The following is a 16,849-nucleotide window of genomic DNA, read 5'->3' on the forward strand; positions in this document are numbered from 1 at the left end:
TTTCGATTCTTAATTAAAAATACATTTGGTTTCATATCAAAATCTACACCCTATCAATTTACTGGGAACATATGTCCTGTTCTTTATTTTATACTTTGTGGATTTAGTCAGGGAGATGTCATGATGTTTCTGCGTATTCAAGAGTATTAGATGTATAATTATTTTCCTCTCAACCTATTCTCACTGGAAATAAGTGTATATAGGAGCTCCAGATGGGAACCCTATCAGTCAGGTTCTTAACCACTAAAGAGAAGAATCAACTTTTCCAAACTGACAAAGGAGGAATTTCCTAAAAGATCTACTTGGAAGGTTTGAGAACCAACATTCAGAAAACGGACACAAACAGGCTGGTCTAGGATGTAGCAAGGCTTTCAGCTATAATCATGCCAGATCTGACTGTCTAATATACAACTGCCAGCTGCAATCCCCATACTATAGTGTGATACCATTTCTCCATACACGTGTGCACACACACACAGGTGCACACACACAGAGTCACATATTCCTGTCCTGTTTAGAGAATACTTTAGGTTGGAAATAATTAAGAACCTTCTAATTCTTAAATTAAAAAAATGTGGACAATAAACACTAACAATAGTAACAATTATAATAATAATAATTGCTAACATTTAATGGATGCTTATTGTGTGTCAGTCACTGAGCTAAGTAGTTTATGTGCATTTGATTCTCAAAACAAATAGTACCCTATGAGGGGGTACTATTATCGCCCCCTTACCGATGAGTGGACTAAAGCAGAAAGAGGTTAAATACATTGCTCAAGATCATGGGTGCAGCAAAACTAGATCATAAATACATGTCAATACATATATATTTTTAGACAGTCTCACTGTGTCGCCCATGCTGGAATGCAGTAGCGCAATATTGGCTTACCGCAACCTCTGCCTCCCGGGTTCAAGCAATTCTCGTGCCTCAACCTCCCAAGAAGCTGGGACTACAGGCGTGCACCACCACGCCCAGCTAATTTTGTATTTTTAGTGGAGACGGGGTTTCACCATGTTGGCCAGCCTGGTCTTGAACTCCTGATCTCATGTGATCTGCCCGCTTCGGTCTCCCAAAGTGCTGGGGTTACAGGCGTGAGCCACTGCACCCCAACCAAGTCATATAAATATTTAAATAACTAGTGGGGCTGTATCTTTAGGGATATCAGGGATACAAAAATTTTCTCCACAAATTCATTCAACAGATAAATATTGAGGTCTTTTAATATGCAAGAATAATTTTATTTAGAAGCTTCATTGTTGAGCAAGACAGATCAGGTACTATCCTCATGGGTTTTGCACTTTATGAAGCAGTCATAATCTTTAAAGATGCACACTCTAGAAGAGACTAAACCAATATAAGCCAAGTGCACAGGGTAGGTAGATCCCAGAATGCATTATCGAAGGCGGCTATATTATATAGACGCCCTTCAGGAGATTTGAGAGATGTGGAAATTTAAAATGTACATGTAGGGTGGGAAGGGGTGAGGATCAAAAAAACTACCTATTGGATACTATGCTTATTACCTGGATAGTGAAATAATCTGTACACCAAACCCCCATGACACACAATTTACCTATATAACAAACCTGCACAGGTACCCTTGAACCTAAAATAAAAGTTAAAATAATCAAATGCACATGTAAAGCAGGAGTGTGGACTAAATAATTTATCTCATTATTCACCTTTAGTATAGTGGAAATTTTTCTAGACCTTTAAGCTTCTGGAAATGGTTCTAGACCTTCTTATGGTTTCAAGGACCCCCTGAAGTGGCACATGATTTTGACATCTCACCCACATCTTGAGGACTAGATTTCCTCATATCATCATAAGATGAAGGAGTAGAACAAGAATTCAGTTTTTCCCCAGTATTATAGTCCAGGAACCTATGAGCACAATTTATCCCACATTTTAAAAATATTTGACAATTCGTCCTGTTTAATTTTGGTTACTAATTGTGACACTTTAAAATTTTCACTTAGTGAGACATTGTCACTTGACACTGAGAGAAATGTAAAGGAATCTAATTTCTTACAGGAATTCTTAAAGGAATACCTACTGAATGTTTACTAAGTGCCAGGCCCTGTGCTAAACACTTTCCAGTTATTATCTAATGTAATACAATTCTACAAGCTCTTTATTAACATCTCATTTTGTATGAAGTAATAAGTGGTAAAGCCAGGGTTCAAATTCTGGTGTTTGACTGTAAAGCCTGTGTTCCTAACTGCTGTGTAAATAGTCCCATAAATGTCCAAGGCATGGTAACTAAATAATATAAAACTCAGTTTCAAAACTGTAAAAGAATATGGCTGAAATTACCAAAATTGCAAATATCATGTGTGAATACATGTGACTAGTGATGGATGTGTTTATTATCTTGTATAATAACAAAATAATGTCACCATGAAGAGTTTTTTAAAACACAATATTGTAAGAGTTAATATTTATTAAAAAATAAATAGTTATAGGTAAATACATGAACTGAAAATATAATTATAGAAACAATGGATTATTTTAAAGAACTAAAACTTGGGTAATACAATATTCTTAAAGTTGCTTCAGTGAGGTCACACATTTTCCCTATTATAGCTATTTCTTACAGTCTTCCTTTAAACTATAACTTTTTTTTTATTGTTCTTTTCAGTTGGGGAAAGATGGCTGTGTCTCCAAGTTCATTAACACAGATGCTTTTGAGTTAAATCGGGAAGGATACTGGAGTTTCCTCAAAGTGCATGCTCTTGTTACAGAGAACGGAACAGGTAATGCTCTCTAAGAAGCCAGACCCCAATGGATATCACTGTCTCATTCGAATTGTTACCTGATTGCCAACTATACAATGTTAATACAATCATTTTTTCCCTGAGGGCTTTTCATTGGGTTCATCTGATTCAAATTCTGAATGTTTCATATATCAACCAAAATTTTCACACACATGTTGATGGATGGTCAAGTATTACATTCAAATAAGGCTACAATAGAAGTAAGAATGCCAATTTATTGATTTATAATGGGAGTATCTGGTTTTAGATATAAGCATATTCCTTTTCCTTAATCATTCCACAGATAAATATAATTGAGACATGTAGTTGTCGATTATAAAATTTTTTTGGTGAGCATAGAATTAGAACATGGGAAGTAAAATAGTTTGGGGAGAATATTTTACTGAGCCTCTGAAAATAAATCCAGTGAAAAATCTTTATCTCATCCAGGAAAATCTGTCTCCCTCCCCCCTCCCTCCCTCCCTTCCTCCCTTCCTTCTTTTTCTTTTTCGGAGTTTCGCTCTTGTTGCCCAGGCTAGAGTGCGGTGGCGTAATCTTAGCTCACTGCGACCTCCGCCCGCCAGGTTCAAGCGATTCTTCCGCCTCAGCCTCCCGAGTAGCTGGGATTACAGGCGCCCGCCATCACGCCCGACTAGGTTTTTTCATTTTTAGTAGAGAGACGGGGTTTCATCATGTTGTCCAGGCTAGTCTCAAACTCCTGACCTCAGGTGATCCTCCCGCCTCGGCCTCCCAAAGTGCGGGGATTACAGTCGTGAGCCACCTCGCCCGGCCAATAATATTTCTAATGACTAATTTCTTGTATCTCCTGGACCTAATACCCCTTCTTCCTAAAGCACAAAATGGTAAGTCTTAATCCTTGAAATGCTTTTTTCTGTGCTGACCACTTTGTGTTACTATAGTACTTTTAAACTTATGCATATGTAACTGATATTTCAGCAAAATTTCTGTTCGTGAAATATTAAATTACTAATGTACTTATATCAGTCTTCAAAGTTTTAGAGGTATCTGTCACATCCAGAGGAAATTCAAGTATTAAACAAACATTTAATTGATAATTAGGTATATTTGTCATACTGAACTAAATAAATAATAAAAGAATAGCCAGGCACAGTGGCTCACACCTATAACCCCAGCACCTGGGGAGGCTGAGGCAGAAGAATTATTTGAGCCTAGGAGTTTGAGACCATCCTCAGTGGCAACATAGTGAGACCCCGTCTCTACAAACAATACAAAATTAGCTGGGTGTTGTGTCATGCAACTGTAGTCCCAGCTACTCAGGAGGCTAAGGTGGGAGGATCACTTGAGCCCAGGAGGTTGGGGCTGCAGTGAGCCATGATCGCACCACTGCACTCCAGCCTGGGCAACAGAATGAGACCCTATCTCAAGAAAAAAAAAAGAAAAAGAAAGAGAGAGAGAAAGAAAGGAAGAGAGAGAGAGAAAGAAAGAAAAAGAAAGGAAGGAAGAAAGAGAAGGAAGGAAGGAAAGGAAGGAAGGCAGGAAGGAAGGAAGGAGGGAAGGGCTTGCTACATGATAATATATGTCCATATTTATATGAGAAATAATGTAGCAATTAAAAATATAAGTTTTTATAAGGTTTTACAAAAACTTTATAAAATAATGATAAAAAACATGTAAAACTACATATACATTTGCACATATTGAGTGTATGTGTGCATGTACACATATACACACACAATCTCAAACATATTAATATAAATGATAAATATAAAGAGAAATAGAACTTGTGGGAAAAAGCCTAAAATGCTAATTTTGGTTCTCTTGGAGATATCTGATATTTGGTAATTTGTATTTTCTTTTTTAAGCATTTCCATTTTTAATAATACACATATATTACAATTCTTACTATTAATAAATTAAAGCGTATGTTTTAGGCAAGCAGAGAGTAAAAGAAATGTTGTTAAACAATCACTTAGGAATAATGAGAAATCAACGTTTACTAATCCATCATGAAGAAATGGTAAGTGAATTGGATATTTTATAATAAGCAGCAACACCAGTTGGCACAAGCTTTTTGTGCCGTCTTGATTAACTTTCTTTATAAAAGACATCTGAAGTACCTATATATTAAAACTGCTTAGGAAAGGGAAGGGAAACTATTAGAAGGAATGGTGAGCTTTTGTGGTTTTTTTCAGAAGCTCTGTTTGTCTGTTTTTGGAAGTGACAGTTTCTCAATAATACTTAATTGACTGCAGGTGTGCAGCTTACAGGCTCCAAGTACGTATACATAGACTCATCAGTGGTGAAGATTAGTTTTGAGAATATGGATATGTCCTACAAACAGGGACTTCCTTATTTTGGCCAGGTAAGAAAGCAATCATTTTTTACATACCTTATTCATTCATTCATTTGTTCTTTCATTTATCTACTAATCTTCCAACAGCTATTCCCTAAGAAATTACTATGTAGGAATCTCTGTGCTAAGCACTGTAGGGTGACCTACACTGTTGATTTTCATAGATCTGTCCTGGTGTATATGTTTTATCAAGTTGTAACTGTTAATAGTTACAACCACTTCACTCTAAAAGTGTCCAAGTTTGGACAATAAATTATATAGTCTACATCAGTATTAGGAATAAAATGGTGATGTAGAGAGGCACTTTTATCACTGCTTTTATGGAGTTTATAGTGTAATACAGATAATAAACATTAAACAGATAATTTTACAAAGAATTATTGTAGTCGTGATAGGTGCTATGTCAGTGAAATACTGACCATTTAACTACTCTACATCAGGAGCTGACAAACCACAGCCCATAGGCAAATCAGACAGAGACCTGCCTTGATACAGCCAGTGAACTATGAGTGGTTTTAACATTTTTAAAAGATTATTTAAAAAATAACAAAATGGCCGGGCGCGGTGGCTCACGCCTGTAATCCCAGCACTTTGGGAGGCCGAGGCGGGCGGATCACGAGGTCAGGAGATCGAGACCATCCTGGCTAACAACGGTGAAACCCCGTCTCTACTAAAAATACAAAAAAATTAGCCGGGCGTGGTAGCGGGCGCCTGTAGTCCCAGCTACTCGGGAGGCTGAGGCAGGAGAATGGCGTGAACCCGGGAGGCGGAGCTTGCGGTGAGCCGAGATCGCACCACTGCACTCCAGCCTGGGCGACAGAGCGAGACTCCGTCTCAAAAAAAAAAAATAAATAAATAAATAAATAACAAAATATATGAGAGAGAGACCATGGTGTTTTACGAAAGAAGTTTGCTAAAATCTGGACTAAATGATCATGGAAAGTTTCCCTGAGGAAGTAATATTTAGGTTGACACAAGAACACTAAAAAAGAAATACAGAAGTGGGTAGCCTGGCTTACATCTTACAGAGCAATGGTTCTCAAACTGGCATCAGCATCACCTAAAGGACTTACTGAAACAAATTTCAGTAAAAGTCATTTAATGAACAAATTTAGATTGAAATACAGCTTTGGCAGATAGATAAATTTGATGTATGTTCATTTCACTTACTGAATAGTGGTGGATAATGTTAACATAATTTTTTCTAACCTTTCTCTTCACTTTGTACATTTTTGCTTTATATATTTCCATGTTCTGTTACTAAATATATAAAACTGAGAGATATCTTCAAAGAATATAAAATTTTTTCTGAATATAAAATAATTTTATCTAGACTTGAGAATTCTCCATTTCCTCCCTCTTATGTTGTTGTTACCCAAGATGATTTCTTGGGTTCCCATTTGTCTCTTGTATCTTTTCTGTGCTATTTAAAAGTGTTTTCTGTGTAAAGAGCATTTTGTGTGAAAATGTTATATTTTAGCTTCCTTTCTGAACTTAACCTTCTGAGGTTTTTGTTATTAGTTTGTTTTATTCGATTGGCAAAGATCTCCAAATTGAATATTAGAGATGATAGTGGACTTCCTGGTTGTATTTTGCATATTTTGGGGAATGCTTTTAAAAATGTAATGCGTAAACCTACTAAGTAACTGTAGCATTTTGTGAGACATACTTTATCAAGTCAAAAAATTTTCCTTTTTTAGTTCACTAAGAATTTTCTATAATATGTTAGTTTCTGTATCTAGATATTTCTTATTAAATTTAGGTTTTAAAATAGAGGGCATAAAAATATGTTCACTTATGATTTGAAAAAATAAATCTGTCATAATTTATTTCCCCTTTTTTATTACTAGTTGTGTTTGTGTTTTTTTCCCATTAGTTTTTGGATTTGTTAATTATATTTATTTTTAATGTTATTTTAAATGATTTTCATTTCATCATTTATTTTTATTATATTTTTTCTTCTACCTCTTTTGGTTTTTTTTTTTCTAGCATCTTGTTATAAATACTTATGTTAAACTTCCATGTTTTCAAATTTATACAATTTTTCCTGAATACTACTTTCCTCCTCACAGGTGTTTTTCTATACTATTTTTATTTTTTTAATTATGAAAAAATGCACATATCAAATTTACCATCTTAACAGTTTTTAAGTTCAATTAAAATCATTTTTGATGATTTCATTATTTTTATTTTTATTTTTCCCTAAGAATTACTTAGAGTTTTAAGTTTTCTTCTCTAGTATGTGTGATTATGGTTGTATATTTTTTTAAAAAGTAATTTTTTCTTTTGTAGTAACAGCTACAATTTATTGAGCACTTACTAGGTCTTAAATATTTGCTAAATACATATACAGTACTCACAATAGCCCCAGGAAATGATAGATGTATTTAAGTTTTGGATCAATGATTAATGATTAGCTGAGTAGAAAGCTCTTTTCTACCCTATAATAAGCTAGACATTAGAGACCGACATTCCAATTAATATAATTAACCCTGAATTTATAGAACTGTTTTCTCATAATAATGCACATCTACTGCTAAATGACTACTCTCAAAGTTGCTTTCTTTTTCATGTCCAAAGAAAATTACATTTGCTTTCCTCTGAGTTTTACAATAGAATACTCTTCAGTGCTACTATAGAATCTATTAGGGAATTCTTTGAAATATAAATCAATTTAAGCCCTAACATCAGAGCTTCTCGTCTTGTTGAACTGCTTTGCAGGGGGGAAATGGCATACATATACAAATTAATACTCTCCTGAAACACACAACACTGACTCCCAAGAATACTGATGACTTACTATTTGTTGAACACTGTTACATGCTACCAATGTTAGATGAATCAGTAATCCCTTTTCAGTAACTATGGTTCTTGGAGTCCTGGATAACTTAAAAAAATAGAGACCAGTCTGGCTAAAGAAATTTAAAAGTTCTCTCTCAGCTGGACACCTTGGGAACTAGAATATGGATATGTCCCACCCAGTTCCCCGGAGAACATCATGAAAAAGTTTATATACATCCCACATCCTCTGCAATATCTCAAAACTCTCTCCTAGTTCCAGCATCCTCCCATCACCACAAATATCAAGAGTATTAATCAAGGAGGGGCAAGCCTGCCACTATATCCTTCACTCACAATTCCAAAGATGTTTGTCCTGGAAATTCTGTCTTATTTTCATGAGCTCTTAGCATATCGTGATAGCATGACATCTTCACATCAAGTATACTGCTTGGCTAGCATTGATAATAGTTCAAACAAATAGCAGCAATTTATATACTTCACATCAACTAGGGGAAAGGTGACAAATATTGTAAGACAGCTTGAAGCACAGGTTATCACCAAGGTCTGTGTTTGGGAGATAAAACATACAAGATAAACAGAGGACTAACATTGACTAATTCTGGAGAAACATGGGAAGAACTATAAACAGCTTAGCAGAGAGAAAACAGTTCACTGATTTATAATAAAATCCATTCACAACACTTATTTGTAGTTACTTTTATGGTAGATAATATTCAAGTTATATTAAAGTGCTTCAAGCAAAATTTAGCAACTCCTGTAAGGCTTCCTGCTGTTCATTATCAAGTTGAGATACACATTCCAACCATAAATCTTCAGGAGTCTGTACCTGAGGCATGACATCATCTAGGCGTTTGGCACAGGGATCTTCATAGTTAATAGTCCCATTAATTTTTTCTTCTGCAATTATTCTGATTATTTTGGGAAAATTGGAATTATTTGGACCAATTACAACTGGGTGGTTACTTTCAATTAGGTCACAGAGAAAACTCAAAGTCTGAATAGCTTCCTATTTATCTTCATGCAGTGGAAGCCATGATAGCCAGTATGAAAGAACTTCATCTACATTTACACAGTTAGGCTTAAACTTCAAAATCTTCCCTCGTGCGGAGATACAGTTCTCTGTAGCAATGACGTTTTTTTTTGTTTGTTTTGGAATTTGCACACTTAATAACTTTTACCAGCAGTGGGACAGCTTCTGAACATAAAGAATGATAATCATCTCCACCAAGCTGTGCCATGACACCCAGGCCATAAGCAGCAGCTTGCCTGACTTCAGGGTTGTTATCTCACACATTTAGTAGCATTGGCCACCAAAAATAGTCTACATATTTAAATGAAGTTGGACTACATATTTAAATGAAGTTGGATTGCAGTGCTCTGTGATGTCATCAAATATGCACAATCCCCACTGTCTGCCTAGCCATGGCCGACTTGAACAAATTAGATTTACAATTAATGGAAGTAGTTGTTCAAATCATGGTAAAATCTTTTCCTTATAAGTACTAAATAATGTGTGCAAAATATCTGATACTTTGGTCAGAATATAAACATCACATTCATCCTCATCTTGCAGAGACATCTCAACCTTTTGATCATAGTTTTCTTCCTGACTTTTAACCTGTCACAATTCTTCGTTTTTAAAGTGCCCTTCAAGTTTTGCTCTCAGTGTTCCTCCCAGTTCTTCCAAGTATTCATCATTAAGGCAATCATCTCCCATAACTTCAACGAACTTTGCAAAATAATTCATTATTTCTGAGAGCACATCTGTATCTGGTTCAGTACCAGTAGCCTTGATTAAGGGGTTATGTATGAATTGCCACATCTGTGCAAGATACTCTGGGCCACAAATTCTTGCACATTCCAGGAGAAAAGGCATGGACTCTGCTGCTGCCACCCGAACATTGTCATGGAAATAAAATTTCAGTAAAGGAACCATCAGCTTCACAACTTGTTCTGTATAGTTCACAAACCCTTCCCTTAACTCCTTAGCATAGTAAACCAACATCTGGCAAGCAGTTACTTTTGCTTCAAGTCCTGAAGTTTTAATTCCAAAACGCTGTTGGTCTCCAAGATTTACATGTTGCCAGCCATCATCATCATTCATATTCTCCACATCCTGTGTGTCTAAGAGAGCAACATCAGGTTTAGCTGAAGCAGTCTTAATAAGAGGCTCGATAACCAGGGAAAGGTACTGTTGAAAATCTTTTCCAAGAATTTTATACTTTCTAGCCCATGCTGAAACCATGTAAGAGGTCTGAGGGTCATTATCTTCCGTATTATTTAAGTCTGATTGTGTCTTCAACAAGAGCTGCATCACATTTGATGCATCTTACATAAATTTTTTCTTCCCAACAGCAAGACCAATATGGCTAATGCATGCAATAATTTTTCGTCTCAGAAGCTTGAGTTCCTTCTGAACAGCAAGCTCAATGATGTGCTTTAGTGAGGGCATGAATATATCATAATATGGGACAAATTTTTCTTCTATTGTATCTGCAACTGATGCGATGGTTGCCACAAGTTATTCCAGGGCCAGCTTAGTTCCATTCCGAATCAACTCTTCAAGCTTAATCACCAAGACAGAATGTAGATTTTTCACCATACTATCCAAATATAGAACTAGGAATGATTTGGGGCAGTCTTCAATAAAAACAGTAAGAGCAGAATCTGCATGTGATTGCACCCACTGATTACCTTGATTTTCCGTGGTACGTAACAGAGCCGGAATCACTGTTTCATGAAATTTCTTTTGGAAATTGGGTGCAAAACCTGTAGCCATCTGTCCAAGTGTAGTACAGGCTGGAGCCCTCACCCTTGGATGAGGATCCTGGGATATTTTCACAGATTTCCTCTGCTTGCCTCCGCACCATACAGCTTGGATTGATCAGGTTCTTCAGAAGCTGATAAAACTCTTTGCTTTTCTGACAAGTTCGCCGGCACCCCTGTGGACGTGGTCGCCGCCATTATGCTCTGTCAAAGCTACCATGACTGGGAAGGAAAATAAGTAATTTTTAAATTGCAGACAACACATATATTAACAAGAAAAATAACACTATAAATTAAAATATGAAGGACAATGAGCACCTGTCCCCTCTAATCCCTTCATTTCATGAATACTTCCCCAGAAGTAACTACTTTCAGTCCTCTGTGTTTCCTATAAACCAGTAGTGAGGTTCAGAAGCTTGATCAGATTCAAGTTCATTTTTGGTGGGTACAGTAGGCAAGAATATAATGTAGGTAGTGTCATGTACTTTTCACAGAGAGCACTCTTCCTCTCTTACTGAGATGTTAGCAGACATTGACAAGAATTACTTAGATGCATTGTTTCTCTAAACCATTCTTTCTTAGCCTTGGCACAACTGAAATTTTGGGCCAGATAATACTTTGCTGTGGGGGCTACCCTGTGCATGGTAAGAGTTTAGCAACATCCCAGGTCTCTACCTGGGATGTAGCACCATCCTCTTCCTATTTGTGATAGCCCAAAGTGTTTGCAGACATTGCCAAATGGCAACATTTATTGGCTAATAAGTTAAAAAGTGATAAATTAGAATTTTGCCACTCTTAGAATAGTGATTCTCAATGAAGGGTGATTTGAGATATTTTTAAAAAGATTACCTAAATCCTATTATCCCCTCTAAAAAATTAGCAATAATCCACTAAAATCTGCCAGTCAATCATGCTCCAGATTAACTCAGGGGTTTTATTTCTGTCTTCTCTAGCATAAGACATGGTTGAGAGGGGTGTGTGTGTGTGTGTGTATGTGTATGTGTATGTGTATGTGTATGTGTGTACTTAAGCCCTAGCCTAGTCATTAAGGCCCAGCTCCTTCCCATTCCCTCTCAAAGCTTCTTGACACTTTAAGGTATAGTATTATCTTATCCTATAATCAGGAACTCCAAGACACCTTTTCCTATAGAGGAGAGCTGGGAAAACCAGCTGAGGGTGGTAATAGTTTGTCAGGGAGGTAGGGAATAGGTAGTACCTACATGAATCAGGCATCCGTGGACAAAGTAGTCTGTTATTAATATATTGTAATACAGTACAGTGTCCTGCCTGGACACACCCTCTTCATTAGCATTTGAAAGAATTAGTTCCTGAAAACTCATATATAAGAGCTCTTATTTCCTTGATCATTTTAGGGAGACCAATGGCAGCTATAAACAGATGTGAGTCTCAAACAATAAAATGCTTTAGTTCAAAAATATGGTTGTATAAAGTGGTATCTTTTGGGTTTTTGGCCATTTCACAGTGGTGAATGCTCTGATCACTTCCAGGAGATATGCCAGGAGAAACAAGTCATTCCTGTTCTACTTTTGGAAAAGGGACTGGTTTCTCTGTGATATAGTGAGTCACTACAGTAGCTGCATTACTGGAAATTAAAAATGGTTTATCTGGCCATGCGTTGTGTCATAAGGCCATGAAACACGTGGCTCAGTATTGCTAGGGAGCGCTTTTAAAGAGTAAGCTTTATTACCAGAATGAAGGTACTATCTGCTTTTTTAGTGTCCCCTACAAATTTCAAGACCTCAGAGCTATGACTCCAAGAGTAACATATGTGAACATAGAAAGCTGGGCAAGGCGGTGGGCTAACAAGGGTATTTCTTTATAAGTGACAGCAGCAGCATCCGTGGATGGCTGAAATGATACTGTTTAAAATTGTAGGACATACGACAAATACCTTTGCCACAAGAAACATCTGCTAATGAAGTGTTGCATGCCTGGCCCCAGCAGTTGATAATGGGCCTGGTGTCATCACTTGGGGCACTATTTGGGTTTGGGGACAAAGAAAGAAAGGAAAGTGCCCAGAAATCACATGGCTTGTTCATCTTTCTGTGACTGGAAGGGACTCAAAGGATCTTTCTAGACTAGGTGTACTAAAATTAGAGCAAACCTCTGTGTGATCATGAAGGCATGGTGTCACGTGTCTGTGGCCTGTGGATTGCTGAGACAAGTTGAATTTTTCTTAGAAGATCAAGCCTTGAGATGAAACTAAGTTCCAAATCTGTGTAGATAGTGCAAATGAGGCATCAGTCTACAGATGCTGAGCAAGAAAAAAGGATTGTGTTTGCTTGGACCAGCAGGAAAATGATAAGTGGCAGAAATAAGATGAAAGGCTCAAAGCAGAAGTTGTTTTGCAGAAACTGACTGAGCTAAAAAAAGGATGTCTCAGACAGTCTTCTTCTGGTTGTTGTGGCCTTAGATGTTGTTAAGAAGGTGCCTTTAAAGGCTTCAAACTGGCATAGATACTGATGCAGGCATTGTATCTACTACAAATCATACAATTTCAGAAGGGACTTTTTAAAGCAATCATTGCCTGTACTAGTAAGAGAATGAGAAAGAGATTTCTAGCGAATAACCATGGCCTATCAGAGCAGTCACTACAATGTTTTAGGGAGGATAATGCTAAATTTTGCATTTTAGAAAATTTGGTTTGATGCCAGTATAGAGAAAGAACAAGCAAAAGCAATACAGACAGGAGAGAGAGACTGGATAGAAAAAAATAGAAGACGTATGAGGGGAAAAAGATAAGATATTGATACAAGGAATAGCAACAGGAACAAACATGATCAGTTGGAAACAGAAAATGTTAAAAAGATACAATTGAAAATATTTGATCAACAATTGAAAATTATAGGAGAAGGTAAATAAAAAGTCTAAGATGTCTCTAGATATTTGACTTCAGTGACTAAGTGAATGGTTGAGGTATTCACTGAGATAAATAAGAGAGAGAAAAAAAGGAAGGTTGGGCACAGTAATAAATCATTCCAATTTGAGAGTTTCTGTAGCATTTTTATTATAAAAAATACTCAGGATGATTAATTCTATGGGCCTGAGTTTTCAGAGATCTTCGTGGGCAGGAGAAACAGAGTTTAGGCTCATTAGTATATTAATGGTACATGTCATACACTCAACAGGAATAGATGAAACCACGCAGGAAGTGCATACGCACCAAGGAGAGCGGGGGTCCCCATGATAGAAGCTTGGCAAATGCCATCAAAATGGATTCCCAAATTTACTACATGCTTCCGAAATGTATTTTCTTCCTCCTGTACAGATTAAATTGCTTAATCCAGACAACTCTCCAATCCCAAATGAAGTTGTCCAGTTGCATCTGAAGGACAAAATCGTGGGAAACTACACCACAGATGTAAATGGCATCACTCAGTTTTTCTTGGACACATATACGTTTACATACCCAAATATCACTTTGAAAGTAAGTTAAACGAAAGGCAAGTAAAATAAAAACAAACAAGCAAACAAAAAACTGCACTGGCTAGCTAAGGTTTAGGTCTATGCGAAATTATATTTATGGAACAGAAATGAAAAGATACACCTTGGTGTGAATCTAGAGTACTGAAAAATAGTTAAATATTAAGAATATAGGCCCTATGAAAAGTAGGTTAAAAATTATTTTAAGAGTCCCGGGAAAAGACAGAAGGATAGCATACATACTAAATTGTATAAAGGAGAATTAGCTGAAAATAAGCAACGCTTCACTTTTATTAAGGAAATAGAAAGAGAATTGTGTTTTTATAGAAGGAAATATTTGAGAAACCCTGTAATCTATTACCTTGGAATAATGTAAAGAATTTCTCTGGATATATTCAAGAGAGAAGTAAACTACTATCTGTAATAATTAAATATCAATCCTTCCTAGATATTTTTAAAGGACTCCTCAGACTTTTTGTGTTAATAATGGTAAATTACTATGGTCAGAGTAAACTCCTTGCTGTATTTCATAAAAACTTTCCCATCTTTCAGCAAAACTTCATATTATGTTATCAGTAGCAAGGTAAACGTTTGCAGTCATGGGTTCTTCGTATTATAGTGAGGGAGATATAGCAATCTACATGCTAGCAAAAGTAATAATTATAGTAAAGAATACAGTAAAATATTTAATGTAATATTATTGAAGTAGGACTTGAATAGACTAAATTGTAAAAACCATAGTGGTCGCTCTGGAGTATAACTAGAAAATGGGGAATTGGGTTAGATTTAATGTAGAATGGCTATAAAATTTTCTTGCAGAGATAAAGCAGCATGATGATAAACCATCTTATCAAATATTCTTTCACTCATCCTTTCTCTTTATCCTAAAATAACCGTAAGTTTGATTTTTTGTCTAGGCAGCCTACAAGGCCAATGAAAATTGCCAGGCTCATGGCTGGGTGTTGCCTCAATACCCTCAGCCTGAGTACTTTGCATATCGATTTTACTCCAAGACGAATAGCTTCCTAAAGATTGTCCAAGAGATGGAAGAACTGAGATTCAACCAGCAGAAGAGGGTGCTAGTGCACTACGTTCTCAATGTGGAAGACTTTGAAGACAAAACCTACACAGCAGACTTCAATTATTTGGTATGAGCTGAAAATATTCTTCCACAACCAAAATTGTTTCTTTTCTTTAAAACTTCTTTGAACCTAATGAAATCCCTGTACCTATATGCCACGAGGAAGCTCAAAGTTAACATAAATGATAAAACTTATATAACTGATATCTATTTTTAAGAAAGGAGGGAAAAGGCCATGCCACCACAACCCATATGCACTCTGTCATTCTCAGACCCTTTCTTCAGAGTTACCCATTTCTATTTGGACATTGCTGGGATCAAACCAGAGTTCTGATATGTACTAGCTTTGTGTTACTTTTTGAAAGCCACTTCAACCTCTAGAGAATCTTAGTTTTTTGTAATATATTGTCTAATCATCAAGATAATTATTTAATAATACATATAAAGCCCTTTGCCCAACTTCTGGCACACAAAAGATATTAAGTATTAGTTTGATTTTAATATATTGCTATTATGGATTATTTTACACTGTCTAAATGGATGCATGATACTTCATTGAGATTTATGAAGATGATATAAAATTAATGAAACATGAATTAATTCAATCAGCCAACACTTATTGAATGTTTTTCATATTCCAGGTGCTGTATTAGCAATTGTAACAGTAGAAGAAATAGAAAAAGTATAACTGGGGACAAAACATATATTAGAATTACATAAGTGTTACAAATGAAACATGTATGGCCACTGAGGTGTTACAGAAAAATGAATGATTAACTTTAGCTAGAGTTTAGGACAGTGATTATCAGAGTATATTTCCTAGAGTAGCAGTATCAGCATCACCTGGGAATAATTTAGAAATTCTGGGAATAAGTGGCCAGGCGCAGTGGCTCACGCCTGTAATCCCAGCACTTTGAGGGGCCGAGATGGGCGGATCACGAGGTCAGGAGATCCAGACCATCCTGGCTAACACGGTGAAACCACGTCTCCACTAAAAATACAAAAAGAAATCAGCCTGGCATGGTGGCGGGCGCCTGTAGTCCCAGCTACTCAGGAGGCTGAGGCAGGAGAATGGCGTGAACCCAGGAGGCGGAGCTTGCAGTGAGCGGAGATGGTGCCACTGCACTCCAACCTGGGTGACAGAGCAAGACTCTGTCTCAAAAAAAAAAAAAAAAAAAAAAATTCCAGGAATGAGTTAGAAATCTTGTCCTCCGAAGCACATTAAAATTTGACAACCACTAGTTTAGGAAAAAGATATATATTTACATTTCTATGTATATACATATTTTTAAGGAAAAAATACATAAAGAGAATATGCCTAAATAGGGTTTTGTGGGATGAATAGGAGTTTTCTGGATGATTAGAGGATATGAGAAACACATTTAGCTTATTTTAGGAAATAATATAAGAGGTCAAAGATGGCTGAAGTGTATTATTCTGAGAACTAAAGGTGTTTGAGTCTATCTATGTGAAGAATGAAAGTAGCACCACATGATTTCTCACATTTTGCAAACTTAGAATTCTGGAATAGTCTTTTGATACTTCTTTTTTTCATGCTATTTACTGCATCACCAATTTCTATCACTTTTTCATTATATTATCTCTCGCATTTTTTCTTTCCTTCATCATTTCCACAAACATTAAAATATTTCAAACCAGCAA

General features: G+C 36.3%; 1 protein-coding gene and 1 pseudogene across 2 annotated transcripts in view; one reads left to right on the plus strand and one right to left on the minus strand.

Annotated features, from left to right (window-relative positions):
• LOC107967437 (ovostatin-like) overlaps positions 1–16,849 on the plus strand; it is a 46,811-nt gene that overhangs the window by 15,409 nt on the left and 14,553 nt on the right. For both annotated transcript variants that reach the window (XM_063786297.1, XM_063786298.1), the window contains 4 exons: positions 2,645–2,759; positions 4,994–5,103; positions 13,952–14,110; positions 15,024–15,254. In XM_063786297.1, the coding sequence (XP_063642367.1) occupies positions 2,645–2,759; positions 4,994–5,103; positions 13,952–14,110; positions 15,024–15,254 (615 nt within the window). The remainder of the gene's footprint in view (positions 1–2,644; positions 2,760–4,993; positions 5,104–13,951; positions 14,111–15,023; positions 15,255–16,849) is intronic.
• LOC107973198 (ran-binding protein 6-like) lies at positions 8,578–10,860 on the minus strand (annotated as a pseudogene).

The sequence above is a fragment of the Pan troglodytes genome, chromosome 10 (genome assembly GCF_028858775.2).
Source record: "Pan troglodytes isolate AG18354 chromosome 10, NHGRI_mPanTro3-v2.0_pri, whole genome shotgun sequence".
In the NCBI taxonomy this organism is placed as follows: Eukaryota; Metazoa; Chordata; class Mammalia; order Primates; family Hominidae; genus Pan; species Pan troglodytes.